The 20,620-nt window shown below is 36.7% G+C and overlaps 1 protein-coding gene across 4 annotated transcripts in view; it reads right to left on the bottom strand.

The window, feature by feature from the left end:
* LOC136843249 (piwi-like protein Siwi) overlaps positions 1-20,620 on the bottom strand; it is a 164,584-nt gene that overhangs the window by 32,739 nt on the left and 111,225 nt on the right. For all 4 annotated transcript variants that reach the window (XM_067111364.1, XM_067111362.1, XM_067111363.1 and 1 more), the window contains exons 15-16: positions 4,373-4,529; positions 4,126-4,245 (exon numbers count right to left, since the gene is read on the bottom strand). In XM_067111364.1, coding sequence (XP_066967465.1) covers positions 4,126-4,245; positions 4,373-4,529 — 277 coding nt within the window. The remainder of the gene's footprint in view (positions 1-4,125; positions 4,246-4,372; positions 4,530-20,620) is intronic.

Below are 20,620 nucleotides of genomic sequence, written 5' to 3' on the forward strand. Positions count from 1 at the left end.
ACTTAATATTGATATTTGAAAATTAGTACCCTCTAAAAATGCTTATACTATCATCCTGAAACACATATATATCATTTTAATATAATTTCAATAGTATCAATTCTGAGCATCTATCTTCGCTTTAATGAGGTCAGGTCTGTCCTGAAGGGAGAAAACCAGTTTCTCTCTCTCTCTTTTGAGTTAAGTATTATTTAAGCTTAGAGTATTATTATTATTATTATATTATTATTATTATCATTATTATTAATCTTAATATTTGAAAATTAGTAAATAATTTTTTTATTAAAAAATGTATTTAGTCGTGAAAATAACATCAAAATACACAACAGGCAGTCCTTGATTATCGGCGGGGGTTCTGTTCTGGGGGTGTGATGATAACCGAAAATCGGCGATTTTGGGCGCTTTATCGGTGATTTTCAGTTATTGGCACCTCTGTTAGGTATGTATCAGCGCCAATACCCAATTATCAGTGCTGGTAAGTGGAAATCAGCAATTTTCACCGCCAAAAATTGCCAATTTCCGTAGCTAGACAAGTGCCATAGAACTGGATCACCATTAACCGGGGACTGCCCGTAGTTAGTGAATATTTCCCGACGAAAAAGTCGGTGAATTGCCAACTCCTAGAAGTCACTGTGTGCATCTTTTTTTTTTTAAACCGTGTACAAGCCTACAAAAGCAACTGCTTGTCAACAGCAAGAAGTATGGATAGATGGCTAAAACATGAAAGCTGTAGTAACCACAGCAGCAACGCAAATGAAGGATATGCAACAGGTGCAAGGAAAAAGACAGAACTACCAAAATATCAGCAGTATAAGGAAGATTACATGCATTTTGGGTTTACTGCTACGAATTCTGATCCTCCTGAAAGCTTTGTGCGTCTTTTGTGGGGAGAGACTGGCCAACAGTAGTATGAAACCAGCTCACCTCCAGCATCACCCAAACACAAAACATCAGTGTCATGTTGGCAAACCAGCAGAGTTTTTCAAAAGAAAGCTTTCTAAATTTGGATTCTCCCCGAAAGTCCTCCAGAAAGCTTCTACAACTTCAGACACAGCTCTGGAAGAATCTTCAGCTACATCTTTATTACCTGCTAAGGCTAAAAAGCCATTTAATATTGCTAAAGGACTTACATTGCCAGCTGGAGGTATGGTGGTTGAAATAATGCTGCGTAAAATTGCAGCTGACCAACTAAAGGCTGTTCCTTTGTCACACCACACTGTTCCTCACCAGGTAAATGAAATGAATGCAGATATTGTTGATCAAGTTGTGAATAAGCTGAAAACAAGCCAGTCTTTTCCCCTCAAGTTGATGAAACAACTGACGTCAGCGGGCAGGTTCAGCTTGCCTCATTTGTCAGATACATTGAAGATAATGAACACAAACTATTTTGAAAAAATTAGAACACACAATTGGGGAAGCCTTTTTCAATGTCATTTATCAGTTATTCTCTGAACAAGGACTTAGTTGGAAATCTTGCATAAGTGTGTGTATAGATGCTGCTGCATCCATGACCAGCAAGGTGAAGGGACCCATTGCAAAGATTGAGAAGGAAAATCCTGATGTGGAGAGGACTCATTGCATCATTCACAGAGGATCATTAGCATCAGAGCAAATGAGTTCACAGTTGCAAAGAATACTGAATGATGTAATCAAAGTAATCAATTTTATAAAATCAAGCCCACTATATATACTCATCAGTTTCACAGACTGTGAGAGCTTGGGATCTGAGCAAACACAGCTACTACTGCAAACAGAGGTGCAGCGGCTGTTGCGAAAGGATACTCACCAGGTTGTTTGTGCTGCAAGATGAGGTAGCTTCCTTCTTATCAGAACATGGATCTCCTTTTGCCACATTTTTTTAAAACACTACTTGGTAGGCACAACTGGCATATCTTGCACACACATTCAGCAAACTGAGTTAGTTAAATTTATCTCTGCAGGTTAGTGATACAAACATTCTCAACTTGTGTAATAAAGTTGGTGGTTTTCAAAAGAAAATAGAGTTGTGGAAGGAGAAATGCTCAGGGGGAGATTTTACATGCTTTCCTCTGTCAGATGCCTATTTTTCAATAACAATGATGAGAAAGATACTGTGAAACCAGTCATTGCAGAGCATTTGACCAACCTTACTTGTGCTTCTAAGTCTTATTTTCCTGACACATATGAAAGATCAGTGCAGCTAGACTGGGATGGAAATCCATTCCCCCTATCTGAAAATAAGATAAGAAGCAGCAGCTTCCCATTTGCCTTCAGGAAAGTCTGTTAGAAGTGTGTGCAGATCATGGCCTCAAAATGACATTTGAAAACTGAAACCTCAAACAGTTTTGGAGCTGTGTTAAGAAGGAGCAACCTGACTCTGGAAAGAAGACTTTGCAAGTACTTCTGCCGTTTGGGTCTACCTGCCTTTGTGAATCATCTTTCTCTGCATTAAGCATTTTAACAAATAAAACAGAAACTAAATGTCAACCTGGAACAAAGCCTGATTACTGCAGTAGCCTCAATACCATAAGAATGAGAAAAACCATCAGTGAACATCAACGCTACATCTCTCAATACATAGTACGTTTCAAGCACTTTGTTAACTCGTTCTTTTAGAATGTGAAAAATCATCAGTGAACATCAACGCTACATCTCTCAATACATAGTACGTTTCAAGCATTTTGTTAACTCGTTCTTTTTATGTCATTATATGGAATTACATTTTATTGTTCAGTACTCAAACTATGCGAATTCTTAATATTTTACCTGCACTATCCTTCCAAATTTAATTGAGTTTAATGAGCCATGGGGCTAAGTAACAGTAGAAGGTGGTAACAAAGGGTGCAGCAAGCGAAAAAGTTTGGACAACATTGCCTTAGATGACAACTGTTACCCTAGTATGTTTGCTCATTCCACATGGGAGCTGGACTACGTCTATCAATCTGGACAGGGATAAACAAGTAGATACAGAACAGTTGTGCACATAAGGTGTGCTGGCCACCATACTACGTGTTCACCAGACTTTAGTGTTATTCATATCTCGTACGGATACAGCATTTTTTTTTTTCATCAGTGACCAGGTTTATCATCATCACTGCAAGGATCCACAAAGAAGCTTAGAAAAGTGTCCTAAGTCATTATCATTATTACATTTCACTGTAAAATTTGAATGACTGTATAATGTTTGCCTGCCTCTCTAATGCAGCCAACACTAAGAAGCTCAAGATAGCAACTGAGGGTTGGGAGATCGTGTCACAATACCACAATACACAGGCCAATTCAGTGTACGTATTTACCTTCACCCATCCCCGACAAACTTGGTTTTCCCTTCTACTTCACCTTTCTCTTTGTTAGTAAGCATCTGCCCACAAAATTCTCTGTGAGTCAAATACTGTAGTATGTACATGCACACTTACTTTGCCTAGCTGAGCAGAGGTACTATATGCGCTCCCATCCACATACTGTAATTTTCAAGACAAATATCTATCTGCATATACACTTTCATTCATACTTTTGCCATTTATTGCTTCAAGGACATGTTCACACTGAAAAAAATATGGTCAAAGATATAAATAGGATAAGGTCAGAGCAGAAAATCGTATCACTTTTAGTCATTTCATGCTCAAGACAGTGAAAAGAGTTGGAGTAGTAGGGCAACAAGATCAAGGATACTGAAAATATATGAAATGAAGGACAAGGGTCTAAAGATGCAACCGTGTTAATTAATTTGCTGGTCGGAATAATTTGAATTAAAGTGTGGTCCAGTCATTCAATGTGGACTGAAAGAGGTCAAGGAATATCCAGTTCCAAAAACTTGCTATTGTACCTGCAATGCAAATACACACAAAAAAACCATGAAAAATGCCAGACAAAGAACCGTAACAAAAAATTAATTTCTAATACAATAAAAATGATCTTGTCAAAGTAAATATTTTGTAAATAGTGCTCCAGTAACTCCAAGGGACTAAGAGAGATGAAAGACATGAGAAAAATTAATTTGAAACATTAAGAAATCTTGTCAAAATAAAAATTTTGCAAATATTGAAGACTGACTTTCAACCTCACTTGGAGCAAATTAGATCATTCTAGGACATAACTATCATCAAACTATAAAACCACCATACAGCAGTGCAATCTTTACTTTACCTTGATTGGTACATTGACTTTCCAGGGCTCACCACCAAGTTTGCAGTTCATTTGTATGGCAATTTTTGTTGCCACTGACATCAACCGCTGCTTTTTGAAGAGTGTCCTACTCAGAACACACTGAAAAATTTTCAAAACTACTCGTAAGAATACCTTCAACTAGGGTACACAACATAAACATCTTACAATGTACCAGGTTTTATTAAATAATCAACATCTAATTCCAGCACTAATATGGAGTACTTACTTGACTTGGGACACCAATCTTGACGGTCAAATGCCTCTTGATGGCACTGTATCTATCCAGCCTATTATTGGGTAAAATGACTAGCACTAGCTGGAAAGCTGATAAATCATTCAAAACTCCAACAAACTCTGGAGTGCTATCACCACGAAGACAAATGCTGAAAATCAATTCTTGCAGGTTAGTTTAAAAATTTACAAAACCAACAGTGAGTTACAGAAGGCTTAGTCTTTTACATGAGTATTTTTGGCATACAAAAACTAGCTTCTTTGGAGCAACATTTATGAGATATACACTCACACACAGTCTGCACTTTTATTATTCAGAACAGTTAAGATCTCCCAAATATCTGCGCTTCACATAATGTATACCATCTTTGTTGAAACTTGTTAAATACATATAAGTTGATGGCAAAATAAAACTTATTCACTAGCCCTTTCAACACAAAAATTAAGTGGTTGAGCAGTAAGTATTTTACTTAACCTGTTAGTGTCAGAAACCTCAGACACTAGTTTGAATACAGACTCATCTTTTAGAATCTGGAGATGAAGAGGCTTATTATGGGGGTTATGGACGGTGCTTCAACTGTGGTGTGTAGCTGTTGCTTACCTCTAAACATAAACAATATGGTTAGGCATTTGATATTAATTACTACTACAGTACAGTACAGGCAATCCCCAGTTAAAGATGGGGGTTCCGCTCCCAGCCAAGCGCCGATAACCGAAAAATATCATTAACTGGAACATCACACTAATTATGGTAATAAATGGCATTACAGTACTGAAAGCCCCGATCGGCACCGGTAAACCACTTATATACTGACGCCAATAAACTGCTTACCGGCACCTACCATTGCCTACTGACACTGATAAACTGCCTACCATCACCAATAAAGAGCTTACCGGCGCCCAAATTTGCTTACTGTTGCTGAAAATCTGGTTAATGATGTCATTAGCCCAGCATCATAAAATTGAAATGTTAACCGATGCCGCCGATAAATGGTGACTGCCTGTATATGAAAATATCTTTAAAAACTGCCAGCTTTAGATATTCTTAAAAAAAAAAAAAATTATAAAAATTCAATTAACCTACACTTTACAATTCAACACTGGCTACTAACAACCAAGCACAACTGAGCATCCAACAGCATCTGCTATTCACATGCTACACAGTTCCCAAGTACTGCAACCCTTTGCCAAACACATTCATTTACAATCATCTCCAACACTGTGATGTAAGGGGCCTCTGTGAAAATCCACCACTCACATCTTTCCAGTGCTTTGTCTTCCTCAAACCTCCAATTATCTCTAACATCTCTTCCCATCCAAGTAAGTCTGGGCCTTCCAACTCTTCTTTTGCCTACAGAAGCCCCACTGACACTGCAAAAGGCAAATCATCTCAATTTCCATTCAATCATTTTCTCACCTTATGAACTTCCACAATTTCCCTTAAGATCTCATTGCTATCCTACCATCTAACGCTTAATATTCTTCTTTAAGATTTGTTTCAAAATACAAGCCGTTCCCAGTATCGGTGGCTTGTCTAGCGACAAAAATCAGTAATTTTCGCTTATCGCTGCCGATACACACCTAACAGAAGAGCCAATAACTGAAAATTGGTGATTTTTGGTGCTTATCGGCGCTGATGAGTGCCGAAAATCACAGATTTCGCTTATCGTCACGCCGTCAGAGAGAGAGAGAGAGAGAGAGAGAGAGAGAGAGAGAGAACAGTACTTTAACATGATGCATATGTATATATATACACAGACTGACAAAATAAAAATACTGCACCTGAGATACAAAAGGAGGGGAGCCACCATAAGTTTGTAGTACGTACTTTGTTATGCATGTTAAAAAAGGAACATTATGGCCTATTTTCATGTATATGATTTGTAGAAGTACTACAATTGACTAGGTTTTGTCTTGGTTTATACTTTATAATACTGAATTGTACAGTATGTACCTTTATAAGCAATTCATTCAGCAGGGTAACTTATAAAATTCATTACAAAGAAATTGAATAACAAACATGAATTAGCTTAGCCTACACTATGGTATATCGTATACATATACGGTAGACCAGCCTGCATTATACTGTACTCTTATATTAACATGTTATACAAACATCAACATAACGAATATGCATCTTTTCCATGGATCTTTTGAAATATTATGCCTAATTCACTGTATCCAATAATATTGTATATATCCTTATATTGCTTTTGTATTATAAGCTGCAACCATAGCGATCAATGTTTTGGTTTGGAAATCGATTATGCAGTAAGTCTGTTTCGCTGTATTTAACTCGGTTCGGAGTGCTTTTTTTTTGCTCCAAGTCAGCATAAATGAATCTCTTTGTACTTTATTTATACGGGGCAAGGTTGTTTTTCGTTATATGAACTGTTTGTAAGTAGAAATACTGTATAACAAATACATCTCATTGTGAAATTAATTAAGCTATTTTTTTCATTAATAGATGACATTGGCAGTTTGTTTTGTGTAAATAAAAAAAACCAAGATTCCATTCGCAATTTTCACTTGATTTCATCAAAATACGAGCTTTACGTATTTATTGTTTGTTGGTGTAAAAATAGTAGTAATGTGTTCTTTCATCCCCAGCAGTTTTGATTAAAATACTCTAATTTTAATTACGGTCAGAGTTTCATCCGTGTTACCAATGCACAATAATTTATTGTCATTAGCAGCTTGAACATTGTTTTCTCAACTTCAGCTACAACTTGCAGCATAAATTTAGCAGCATATTTCCTTGCCCATCTTTTATCCATACCAAAAAAGGGTATAATGTAAAAATATATCATTCTTATGCTGCTTAACATCATTTTTACTTTAACTATGGTAATTGTTTATTACTGTACGATGGTTGAAATACAAGCAAAACGGCTGTTGTTATCCGATTCGGTGATAAGCAAAACAACAGTTTCTCGTTCGGCTGTTTATGGCTGTACGCATTTACGCAAGAGTATAACGTTACTAACAATACTTTTATCATTCTATTTTACTTTTTTAACTAGAAAATGGGAAAAGACGTTGGTCTACTGTAATTTGGTCTCTCTCGCTGCCTGATTGTACACTGCTGCCTGCGCCAAATTTAAAAATATTTTATAAATATTGTCATATCGGTATTAATTGCTTACCTCCATTGCAAAATGGAATTATCGTAGAGCGAATTATCGTAACTTGAGCACTACCTGAGTATTTTAACAGTTTCATCACAAAATGTGGATGGTCATGAAAATGAGATAAAAGTACACTAATTAGTGAATATTTCTCAGTGAAAAATACCGTGAATGGGCGTATTTTCAGCGAATAATGTGTACGTATGTTCCATAGAGAAATCTGCAAATAGGTGAGTCAGCAAATCGCGAGACCACGAATATGGGGGGGTTTACTGTAGTATTAGTGAAGGTTTGAGTGAGGCAGAAGAGAAAGAGGACAAAACGATGTTCCTGAGGGAGGTTCCCTGGACTGAGAAATTTAACATCGGGAAGGGAAGAGACATATACTGTATGACTTTTTTGATGAGTATGAATATTATTGTAGGCAAAAGTATGGGGAGAATGAAAGTGTCTGGATGAAGTGGCTGGGAGAATTCTTAGATGGGCAGTTGAAGATGTGCTACAGGAGTATGAGTCCATGAAGGATAGTGATTCAGCAGGTGAAGAGGATGAAAGGAAGTGTTGTATACAAGAAGGATGATAGGTTTAAAGATGAAGGCTGGAGAGAAAGTGGGCTTGTATGCTCATAGGTTAGAAGAGTTGGCCAAAACAAAGCATGGAAGGAATTGAAGAAAACAAACACGTCGTGCGGAAGTTCTTGGCCACTGTCCCTTAGAAGATTAGACTACTTTGAAATGAGAAGAAAAAAAAAAACGGAAGCAGTGGTTGGGAAAGAGCTCAAATTGGGAGGATGTTGTAGAGATCCTAGATCTGACAGTAGATGTGGATGGACCAAAAGATATGTACGCTGGATCTGAGGTGGTAAATGGAAGGATGTATAAGGATGCTTTGGTGAGTGAGGATTTAAGTGTGATGCGAGCCTTGTCAGAGGAGTGTAGGATGTATAAGGATGCTTTGGCGAGTGAGGAGCTAAGTGTGATGCGAGCCTTGTCAAAGGAGTGTAGGAAAGACCGATAGAAAGAGGAAGAAAGAATGTGCAAGTGAATGTGGGGAGTAGCAGGAAAAGGAGCTCAAGCAGAAGCTGAGAGAGGTTTAAGAGTGGAAGTGTGGTTAGAGCGATGAGAATAAGAGGGAGGCAAATGGGAGCGAGTAGTAATTACTAAGGGGTGTTTCAAGTGTGGCAGGACTGGTCATGTGAAAGCAGATTGCAGATGGGTCAATGGCAAGTGTTTCAACTGTGGAAAGAGAGGGCTTATGTTGAGGGACTGCCCGCAAGCAAAAGAGTTAAAGTGTTCCGGCTGTGGAAAGATAGGGCATCGAGTGAAAGACTGCCAGAGCGGAAGGTGAGTACAGGCAGTCCCCGGTTATCGGCGGGGTTCTGGTTCTGAGGGTGTGATGATAACCGAAAATCGCCGCTAACCAAAAAATTGGCAATTTCGGCAATTTTCGGGGGTTATCGGCGCCTCTGGTAGGTACGTATTGGCGCCAATACCCACTTATCGGCACCGATAAGTGGAAATCGGCGATTTTCGGCCCCAAAAATTGCAGATTTTCGTCGCTAAACAAGCGCCATAAAACCGAATCGCTGTTAACTGAGCCCACCGTTAACCGGGGACTGCATGTAGGAGTAAATGGAAGTTGTCGTGGAAACTGTGGAATGAGTGGCAATTTTGCCCGAACATGAAAGAACCCTCGGAGCAAGTGTGAAGGATGTGGAATGGAGGGTCATGTGAAGGAAGTCTGCTGTACCAAATCCCAACCTAAGGGAAACTAAGTGTGGATCATTGTTTGTGTGGGTGCACCGACTTTTGAGCGCAAGACAAATGCGCGCACTAACATTTTAGCGCCATAATTTCAAAATTCAATCCTCTTCTTATTTTTTTGTATTGACATTATAGACGTTTAGTACTCACTGTTACAAGCATTTGGATATAAAGGAAGAAGAAACAATCTTAATCTTTATTTGCTCTTTATTATATATATATATATGCTATGGCATGTAAAATAAACAGATAAATGAATATATATATATAATATATAATATATATATAATATATATATATATATATATATATATATATATATATATATATATATATATATATATATATATATATATATATATATATATATATATATAATATATATATATATATATATATATATATATGTATATATATATACACAAGAAATATACATATAAAAAGAAAATATATATATACAGCTTAAATTTTTATTGACAAATATAGTACCTAAGATATTTAAAAACAAGTTCCACAAATAGAAAATTAATAAAACAATTTGTAAATAGAATATAACTACTTTTGTAGGGTAAGATTATATGATATGGAATATAGATAATCTAATGGCTCTCTTGAAGAATACTCACTAACAATTGTAATTATAGCATTGTTTACTTGTTCATATTTTTGTGTTTATACAAGTTCAGGCCGCCCACAGTTTATTCTAATCAATTTGGTTGAGGTGTGATTTTGTTCTATTCTTAAAATTTCTATGAATTTGTATATTGTAGGGTGCATATGCCTAATAGCTCTCTTGAAGAATACTCACTATTGACTGCTGCATTGCCCGATGCCACCCCTCTAACGAATTATTTGTACGTGGATGTTCATTGATGACACGTTCGTAAACACTCCAAACACGAGGGGAAACATAGCATCTCTCCTTCTTCCTCTCCTACAAGGTCTTCCTATCCAAGTATCTTCGAAGTAAAATACCAAATCGTCTAAGTCGTCAGGGATTATATCTTGTAATGATTCAAAAACATTTGTAATATCATTGTGGGGAACGAACGCCAAGGCCACAAGCATTTTTGTATATTTTCGTATTTCTTCACTGTTACTGTATAAATTGGTCAATCCTAAGTCTCGTATTTTTCTCCATACGGCCTGAGATAAATGGAAAAAACACCCAAACACCTCAGCGTTTCTGAAGACAGAAAGAAAAGCTTTATGAAATGCTTTTTCATAGTCGCACGATATGGAAGCTGGAACAATCTCGGTATCCATGAAATGTAGTTGTGTCAGAGCACGGTTATATGCTTCCTCTGAAGGAGAATATAAACCACCGGAAGCACGATTCCTTTATAAATGATGTGAATCACATATAGCTGATAAAATAGTTGAGGAACTATTTTGAACGTTCCATCTCCTATCCAGTGCTTATTTTCTTTCATCAATTTCAAATTTTGAGGAGTAGTAAATATAAAATATCTATCGGGGTCATCACTACCGGAGTCATATGCAAGAAAATTTTCTCCATCATACGTGCAAACAAGTTCTTGAGGTATATCTATTTCTCCTACGTCACTTGGAGCCGAGAGAGGTAATCCTTTGGCTTTCCGTTGTCTTTCTACTGTTCGCTGAAGGGATTGGTACTTTGGAAGAATAGCAACTACTTCCGGACGCAAATTAAGTTGTGCCTCTTGAATGAGTCGCCTTGGTGGATCATTCGATGTTGCAGCTCTTTCACAAAGTTGCATCATTGATAATCTAGGCTCAGACTTTGCAGGATCTGGCACATGATCGTGCTCACTGGCAGATGTGCATTCATCTCCAATAACATATATCCTTCCTTTGCACTTCCGGTCTACACAACGCCATGACTCTTTCCCACTCTTAAGCACTCTGTCAAGTCTGTTACAGTAGCCTTCGAACAATATATCTTTTCCTTTGGATGATGTCACCTTCTCCATAGCGAGGGTACTTTGAACTAAAATAAATCAATGGTATTTCTCTTTTAATATATACTAATAACCAAACGATACGCACACAAAATGAAAGATAATGATAGTAACCAAACAAGTTAACAATGTAAACAAAAGATTTTAACGAATTTTAACGATAATAAACAACCGATAACATGACATTTTTTGAAAACCAATTTTACGAAGTATGCGTGTATCTGTGTGCGTTTGTTTTTTTTTTGTTAAAATTTCGTTAACAATGTAAACAAAAGATTTTAACAAATTTTAACGATAATAAACAACCGATAACATGCCATTTTTTGAAAACCAATTTTACGAAGTATGCGTGTATGTGTGCGCATTTGTTTTTTTTGTTAAAATTTCGTGCGCTCAAATGTTAGTGCGTGCATTTGTCTTGCGCTCAACTGTCGGTGCTCATTTGTCTTGCGCTCAATTGTCTTGCGCGCAAAAGTCGGACGGACCACCATTTGTGTGTTAGAGTAGAATGTGGTGGAGTGTTAATGAAAGCGTTGATTGATACTGGTTGTAGTGAAAATGTGGTTTTCAGAGAGGCACATGAGAAAATGAAAGAAAGCGCAGCACAGAAGTAGAAATGTGTTGGATATGAGAGAGGATTGGAAGTAAGGGTGTGTGCGAGGATTGACGAGTTGATTATGATTGCATGAATAAGGCTGGAGGAGGATGATTTTTATGTCCCACAACAAAATAAATGAGAAGTACCAGAATGAGAAATTATAGAAATGCAACCAGTTCACACTGGAGGATGGAGAAGTGAGTTTGAAGATAGTTTCTGGAGTGGGAGTGGAGCTGTATGCGATGGAGGATGTACAACTGCCAAAAGATTCGGGAAGTGTGTGGAGTGTGAAAGTAGGGTGGAGGACCAATGCTGGAGTCGGGTACAGAGTTTGGTGGAGGACCAATGCTGGATGTCCCAAAGCACAGAGTTTGTGTGTGTGTGTGTGTTCATGTTGTGTGTGTGTGTGCTGTGTGTGTTGTGTGTGTAAGTGTGTGTGTGTGTGTGTGTGACTGTGTGTGTGTGTGTGTGTGTGTGTGTGTGTGTGTGTGTGTGTGTGTGTGTGTGTGTGTGTGAAAGAAAAGGTGGAGAGGCATACATTTTGGTGATAGATTGGAAAGCTTGAGAAGTGTAGTCGATTTGAGTGACAGTAAGCATGTTAAGGGGTATGATGTGATGGCCGAAGGGGGAAAGGACAGATAGGCGGAGTAAGGAAAAGCTTAGGGAAAAGGTGAGGTTGAATGAAAAGTTGAGTGAGAAAGAGAAAGAGCAGGTGTATGAGTTCTTGTGGGAGAGAAAGGGTGTGTTGAGTCAAGGGGATGAGGACTTTGGGACAGCTAGATTGCAGGAGTTCCGTATTCAGCTGACAGATGAAACACCAATTTATCAGACCCCAACATTTCCCGGCTATGGTAATGCAAGATTGAAGAGCAGTGTGAAGAGCTGGAAAAGATAGGAGTGGTTGAACTCAGTAAGAGTGCTTGGAATAGTCCAATTGTGCCAGTAAGAAAGCCTGATGGGAGACTGCGAATGCTTTTTGATTATCGGAGAGTAAATGAGGTGACAGTGAAAGAAAGAGTCCCTGTGTGTGTGGTGTGACTGTGTTCAGTACAGTATGCATGGGATGAAAGTGTTTAGCAAGATGGATCTGGTAAGGGGGTATTATCAGATGCCAGTGGTGGAGGATTGTAGACCGATAACCACCTTCTCGACTATGCAAAAACAGTATCAGTTTTGCAATCTCAGTTTTGGATTGGCAAATGCCCCAACTACCTTTCAGATTATTATTATAATATATATTAAAAAAAGTTTAACCAGACCACTGAGCCGACTATCAGCTCTCATAGGGCTGGCCCAAAGGATTTGGATGAAATGACAGATCTAGGTTAGAAGCCTAGCACTAAGGCCAAATAGGTCATTCAATACAGTGATGAATGAATGAGAATGAAATTAAAAACTGCACAGAGGCACACGCTCTCATACTAGAACACACACACACAATAAATACATATGTTTCCATATATACTCACTAAAAAGGTATATTAACACTTAAAATGACCTTATTAAAATTTTTAAATTTAGTTGTTTTAATAGACCCCTAAGGGTTTTTGTATTTCTATTATTTACTTTTTATATTTTATCAATTAAATCATAGCTCTTCTTGAACATTAGGACTGGTGTTACTGAAAATGTAATAGACTGACAAAATTTCCTTCATTGATCTGTTTCCAAAATTTGATAATCGCTGCAGCTTATATTTTGGACATTCACACATGTTTCACAATTACCAACACTTTGCAATCTGGGCATTTGGGAGGAGGGCCAAATGGACTGTTCATTAAGTGTCCATGTGTCAAACCAGTATAGCCTATTCGAAGACGCACCAGAATTACTTGTGTGTTTTTCTCTCTGACAAACTCCATTTTCCAACACTGGATTTTATCTGTTTCAATTTATTATTTTCAGATTCCTCATTCCATATATTTTGCCACTTACTTACAATGATTGTTTTTATATATCTTATATAGTCACTAATAGGGATGTCTACATTTGCTCTTGTCATGTGGGCTGCTTCTTTGGGTGCTTTATCAGCCTTTTCATTTCCTTTAATCCCTACATGGGCAGGGATCCAACATATTTCAATATTTTTTCTATTATCATACAATCTGTGGAGTGAAAACTTAATTTGTTGTACAATATTATTTTTCTGATTATAACTTTGAAAGGCTTCTATAGCGCTTCTGGAGTCGCTATAAATCACAAAATTATTACATGAAGCTTCTTTAATTATCTTTATGGCTAATGCTATTGAACATAACTCAGCTGTAAATACCGAGGCATTGTCTGGTAGAGGAACTGATACGTTTTGTCTGGGGATACTGCAGCATATCTAACTCTGTATTGTGACTTAGATCGATCAGTGTATATTGCATAATGAGGACCTTTTCGGATTATATGTTCTACTGTGTGTTAGTCTGTGTGTTCTGGGGTATATGAATAACTTTTTTGATAAATATTTTAAGTGTGTACAAATTCTCATTTTATTCATTGTCCAAGGAGATAATTTGGGTAGATTACAGTTTCGTATGCTGGGCCACCTAACTCATTCTACCGTGCCGAGATCCCTCCGCCAAGGTAAGTAGTTCCATCCAAACAGCTGACGACCAACGACCCGAAATGCCCCGCGACCTTCCTCAGTCTCTTCCAGGTTCAAGAGTTGCTAACATGGCTACTTTCGTGTCTTTCGTGTCGTATCCGACCCACGTGGAATTTGCGGCTAAGAATCCAGTGACCCTTATGGATTTAGGTATTTTGTGTCACGAAGAGCATTCATTGCTGGTTTACCTAATGAAAAGTGGCCTACTTGGCGGGACTTGTGGCAAGTGTGACGAAGGCAGCGTCGTCCCTTGCCCCTTTAAAGCGTTCCTCGAATTAATTAACCGTGCATATCCCTTAAATAGAGCCGTTTCAACACCCGCCAAAATGCGGTCTAATGTCGCCGATTTCGACTTCGAATGAGGTACGTGCTATTTCGAAAAGTTATAGATTTACTAATTCCACGACCCTTCTGGGGGTGGAAGCCCTCCCGGCCAGGTAAGGGCACACTGTCCTATGTTAGGTTAGGTCGGTTTCGTTAGTTTCGGTCACGACCTAGGTTTGTGGGGGGGTCCAGGGGGGGCAAAGCCCCCCCGGCCAGGTAAAGGCACGCCGTCCTAGGTTCGATTAGGTCGGTTTCGTCAGGTTGGGTCGCCATCTTTTTGTATCCGTCCGCCGATTCTCTAGCCGGTACCCAGTGCCACCTGGTGGTGGGTCACGGCTAGGAAATCAGCAGACGAAACCCACAGCACACGAAACTGTAACCGCGCCGATAATTTTAATATTAATTAAAGGTAATTGTATATTTATATTTAGCAACTCAAACAATCTTCTAGCTTTAATTGGGAAAGCAGGTGGATGATTGTTTATAAACACATCTCTGAACCCAAATCATTTTTTGGTCAGAGAATCATTTGTTTGAATTCTCAGAGCACTCTTTATTGTTACTAGCTCTCTCTCTCTCTCTCAGAGAGAGAGAGTGTGTTCACTACATTCAACTTGTAAAGCTGACGTTGGTGATGATCGAAAAGCTCTTCAACATGAACCAGGTCTAGTGTTTTCAGCGTTGCGTCAGATGCCAAGCCATATATTTCACTTCCATAATCAATGACAGACAGTACTATTGCTTTATACAGTAAAGTAAGGGTATGTCTATCGGTTCCCCAAGTAGAGTTCAATAGTTTTTTAATTAGGAGTAATGTTCTTTTACATTTTGATTTCATGTATGTTATATGGGCTTTCCAGTTCAAGTGAGTATCAAATACTAATCCCAAAAATTTGGCTGCTTGGCCAATTGGTATGGAATGATTTCTGATTTTTAAATCTATTTCTTTACCTTTTTCCACTTTTTATTTTTATAAAACATTACTGCTCAAGTCTTTTGCATAGAAAATTTGAAGCCTACACATGACCCCCATTCATCTATTTTTATTATGGTGTTATTGATGATTTGCTCTGCATGTATTATGCAGGATGCTGAATAATATAGGTAAAATCATCCATATACAAGTTACTTTTAATTCCAATAGGTAGATTATTACTGATATCATTTACTGCTAAAGTAAACAGTGTGCCACTAGGGATGCTTCCTTGTGAAACACCATTTTCTAGTGGAAACGTACTTGACAATGTATCAAATTCTCACTTGAAAAGTGCGATTTGTCAGAAAGTTTTGGATAAACCTAGGTAAATGTCCACGGATGCTGTTTTTATGAAACGTTTTTAATATTGCATATCTCCAAGTAGTATCAAATGCCTTTTTTTATGTAAAAAAAAAAAAGACAGCTATAGTAATTTGTTTTCATTCAAATCCTCTTCGTATGTGGTCTTCCAAGTTGGACAGAGAATCCAGTGTAGCTCAGTTACATGGTGACCCAAATTGAGTGGGAGTCAAAATTTTATTTTCTTTAATGTGCCATGTTAGTCAAGCATTTACCATTTTTTCTAGTAATTTGCATAAACAACTTATTAAAAAAATTGGTCTGTAATTGTTTACATTACTGGGATCTTTTCCAGGTTTGGGGATAGGAAAAATTATAACTTTATGCCATTCATCTGGAAATAAATTTTGAAGCCATAAGTGGTTATAAAACTAAGTATGCCTTTGCCAGAGGTGCTAAATGGCAGGTCATTTCAAAACAAATATTGTCACCTCCGGGGCAGATTTATTGCTGTTCAACAGAGCAAATTCTAGCTTTTCCATATTAAATTTTCTTTTATAATATACATCTTTTGTTTCAAAATTTGTTATTAATTCTATACTATTTTTCTTTGTATGGAAATGATCATCTGAATTTTTATCACTATTTACTTTTGCTAAGTTTTCTCCTATTACATTACTTATTTCTTTAGGATCAAGTACTCTTTTCCCATCTTTTATTATGGCATGTTGAGGTGGTTTAACAGGAGTACCATTTATTTTCCTGAATTTTTCCCATACTTTCTGCAAGGGAGTATTATTAGAGAGATCTGATACATATTTCCTCCATGAAATGATTCTTCTTTGAATTACTTCTCATTTAAATCTTGCAGATATTTTGTTATATAGAGGTTTTAATGTACCAATTTCTAATAATATGGTCAGTTTTTTTTTATTTTCTTCTAATATCGGTAACGTTCAATTTATTTTACTAAACTTTCTATTCAAATTATCTAATCGTCTTCCAATTTGGTGTTTTATTTTTATTAATTCTGTTAGTTTTTCAGACCACTATAGGACTATGTTTTGTTGGATGAGCTTTTAATTTTCGTATTGCTTTATTAGCAGCATTTTTAATGAAATCAAGAAGAAATTTATTAGTTTCATTATGGTCTTTTAAACATTCAAATGGTGGGATATTTTCAGTGTGGAATTCATATTACTCCAAATCTCCTTCATAAATGTTATATTGAAGGACATGCTTGGCAGGATTATTTTGTAATAATGAAATTAATACAGGTAGTCCTTGGTTATCAGCGGGGGTTCCGTTCTGAGGGTGTGATGATAACCGAAAATCACCGCTAATGGGAAATCGGCAATTTTTGAGGCTTATCAGCGCCGAAAAATGCCAATTTTCTGTTATTGGTGCCTCTGTTAGACACGTATCGGCGCCAATACCCAATTATTGGTGCTGATAAGTGGAAATTAGCAATTTTCGGCAATGAAAATTGCCGAATTTTGTCACTAGACAAACCTGGATCGCCATTAACCAGGGAATGCCTGTATTGGGAAATGATCACTTGTGTGCAAGTCATCAACTGTATTCCAATCCAATCTGTCTACTATGTTTGCTGTACATAGAGTCAAGTCGATTGAGGAAAATGTTCCATGTGTTTTAGAAAAATATGTTGATTTCGTTATTTATACAGCACACACCATATGAATCTATGAACTCTTCTATTTTACTTCCTGCTCTATCTGAGTCTGTACAATTACAGTCCTAAATTGGATGGTGGGCATTAAAATCACCTATTAAGGTAGGTTCCTTGGCATTATTAAGTAATTAAGTTTGTCAATGTCATAATTTTTATTAAGTTGGTTGTATATATTATAAATTACATAATTATTGTTTTTTACTTGTATTCCAATACTCGATATTTACAGATCAGTAAAGTTTACATACTTTATGTATGTACATAAAGTATGTTATGATATAAACATCCTTTATGTACATACATAGCAGTACCTAAATTTCCTTCTTCTTCTCCTCTAGATATAGATGCTAAGGTATATTTACCTATTGTTGATATTGATTTGTTGACATGTTGTAAACAATAATATTGGTTCGTACTCTTTTAGTAATCACTGTATTTCTCCCAGGTGTAATCTGGTCTGCAGACCATTTACATTCCACTGTATAATATAGTTACTGATATTTTATTATAGCAGTTGAGTTTTACTCTTTTTTTTTATATTATCAACTTGGATTTTTCTAATAATTTACTCACAAAATTCATTTGTTTTTCTTTGTAATATATTAAGTGCTCAATGCACATGCAGCCTTTTTCATGGGTACTCAAATCTGTAGTTTCTTTTTTTGTATATTTCATAAAATTTCTTATGTTTGTTAAACCATCTTTTTTTAAGTTTTTGTTATTATTGCACAATTCTACAAAGCAATCATTACATCCACATGTGTTTTCATGTATTCCTTGTTTCATTTCTCTTGTACCAATTATTGGTGATGGAGTAATCTCTTCTCCCTTGACACAGCCATTATCATCTTTAACTTCAGTGCTTTGGATATCTGTATCCATAGGTTTTACTATTATTTTAGGAGATAAAGGTATATTCTTAAGTTTGTTTTTGTTTTTTCTTCATACCCTTTGTCTTTGGTTTAACCAATGTTGCTCTATTTATAGTTGGTTTTTTTCATTTTGGGTGGTGTTATCTCCAAAGGTCTTTTTGTATCTTTAATTTCCACTCCCTCACGACCCTCTTCTGTTACTCCTGTAGTAGCATCCTCATATGTTCCTATTTGCATTAATAATTCCAATGAATTGGATAAAATATTATCCATCCCATTTGTACCTGTTTCTTTATTCTTTAGTTTTAGCTGTTATTTCTAAAGCATTAATTTCTTGAGACTTTTCTGTGCTCCGTTATTTCTATTTATATGTTTTTGCTTCATTATTGGTTCTTGTTATTGAAGAATATGTACGTTTAAGAAGGATCTTGAATTCCTCCTACTTTCAATTCTAATTTAGCTACTTTTACAGATATTCCAGTTCTTTCTTGTAATATTTTAAACTCAGTATTGTATATATAGTACATACATTCTTTGGATCTTGCATGAAGGTCTTGCCCACAGTCTATACATTTTGGTTTGCTGCATTTCCATTGTGTGGTGTGTTCTTCAGATCCACAATATGTGCACACAGGTTCATTTCAACAATATTTTTTCACGTGTCCATATTTGCTACAATTTTTACACTATAGTGCCTTTGGGACGTATGGTCTTACTTCTCCGGTTTGGCCTAAAATGTTTATTTTCTGAGGTAGATCTTGGCCTTCAAAATTTTATTTTTGCAATTTTTAAGATCTGATTATTCATCTGTTTACTTGGCAGATCATACAGTTCAGAATCCTGAATTTTGGGGTTTCTCTTTTTTAAACGAGTCCAATAGTATTTTCTTTTCAACTGGCTCGTTATTATTCTCAGGAAGTACAATGGTACCCTGAATACTGTTCATAGTATCATGTTTTTTTATTTTTATATTTATGTTATCTATATTTCTTATTGTTAAATAATTTTCAGACTGACTTTTGTTGTGGCTTCTATAAGCCATGTCTTTTATTTGTCTAAACAGCATTTCAGTCATAGTGTGTCTGCTCAATAAATAATTTTCCAACTTGAGTGCTGATAATTTTTGGTCAGTTTCTAAGGTTAGAAACCTTGACCAACCGCCACTCCCAAAAAGGGAGTCAAAGTGAGTCATGGTTGGATCAAGATGGTATTTGCCTTTTTTTGGTTTGCTCTGTACTGGAGCATATGGTTCCAGTGTAATTATATTTAGATTTTTTTTTTCTAGACAAAAGATGTCAGAGGTAGGTAACAGTGCCGAGTAAGTGTCATCAAAGGGCACAGGGGTACTTGAACCCTTACAACTGCTATTTATAAAGATTTAAGGGGAGTGTTTGACGAAAAAATTTAAGAATCCAAATTTTTCCTGATATTTCACATACGGACTCTTACATCTCTTGATTATATTCTCAGAAAATTTTATTAAAAAATTCGCAATCGTTTTGGAGTTATAAGCCAAAACCGTAACCCTACTATCACTGAAAAAATTACATTTTTCGTATAATGTAATGATAACTTCAGTATATCGGTAGTAATTTCAATTTAGCTATCGAAGAAGAATATCTAAATGCGGTATATGGCCACTATATCCTATGCAAGTGTGTAGAGGCTCTGTTGGGTGAAGGAGTATCCCACTTGGGGAATCAGTGGCAGCTCAGCTCTCGACGAAGCAAGACATCGCACTGCCCAACCTCACCCGTGTTATGACACTTTTCATTCAGCGCACTTATATTACTTTGCAAGTCAATTCTTTGTATTTCTCTTGGCTTTGCAATACTTCTTTGTTCAGAAGAAACCATGCCGAGACCAAGAAAACTTAAACAACATCTACGTTCCATAAGAGAAAGGAAGAAAAGATGTCATGAAGAGGGAGGCATCCAGGAGAGAGGAAAGAGGGGGACCAGGAGCCTAAATATATGTAAAATATAATTCAATATACACAAAATAATAATCACAGAACACCAATAAGATATAACATATCAAATTTGTCACAAAA

This window comes from Macrobrachium rosenbergii, chromosome 11 (assembly GCF_040412425.1).
Source record: "Macrobrachium rosenbergii isolate ZJJX-2024 chromosome 11, ASM4041242v1, whole genome shotgun sequence".
NCBI lineage: Eukaryota > Metazoa > Arthropoda > Malacostraca > Decapoda > Palaemonidae > Macrobrachium > Macrobrachium rosenbergii.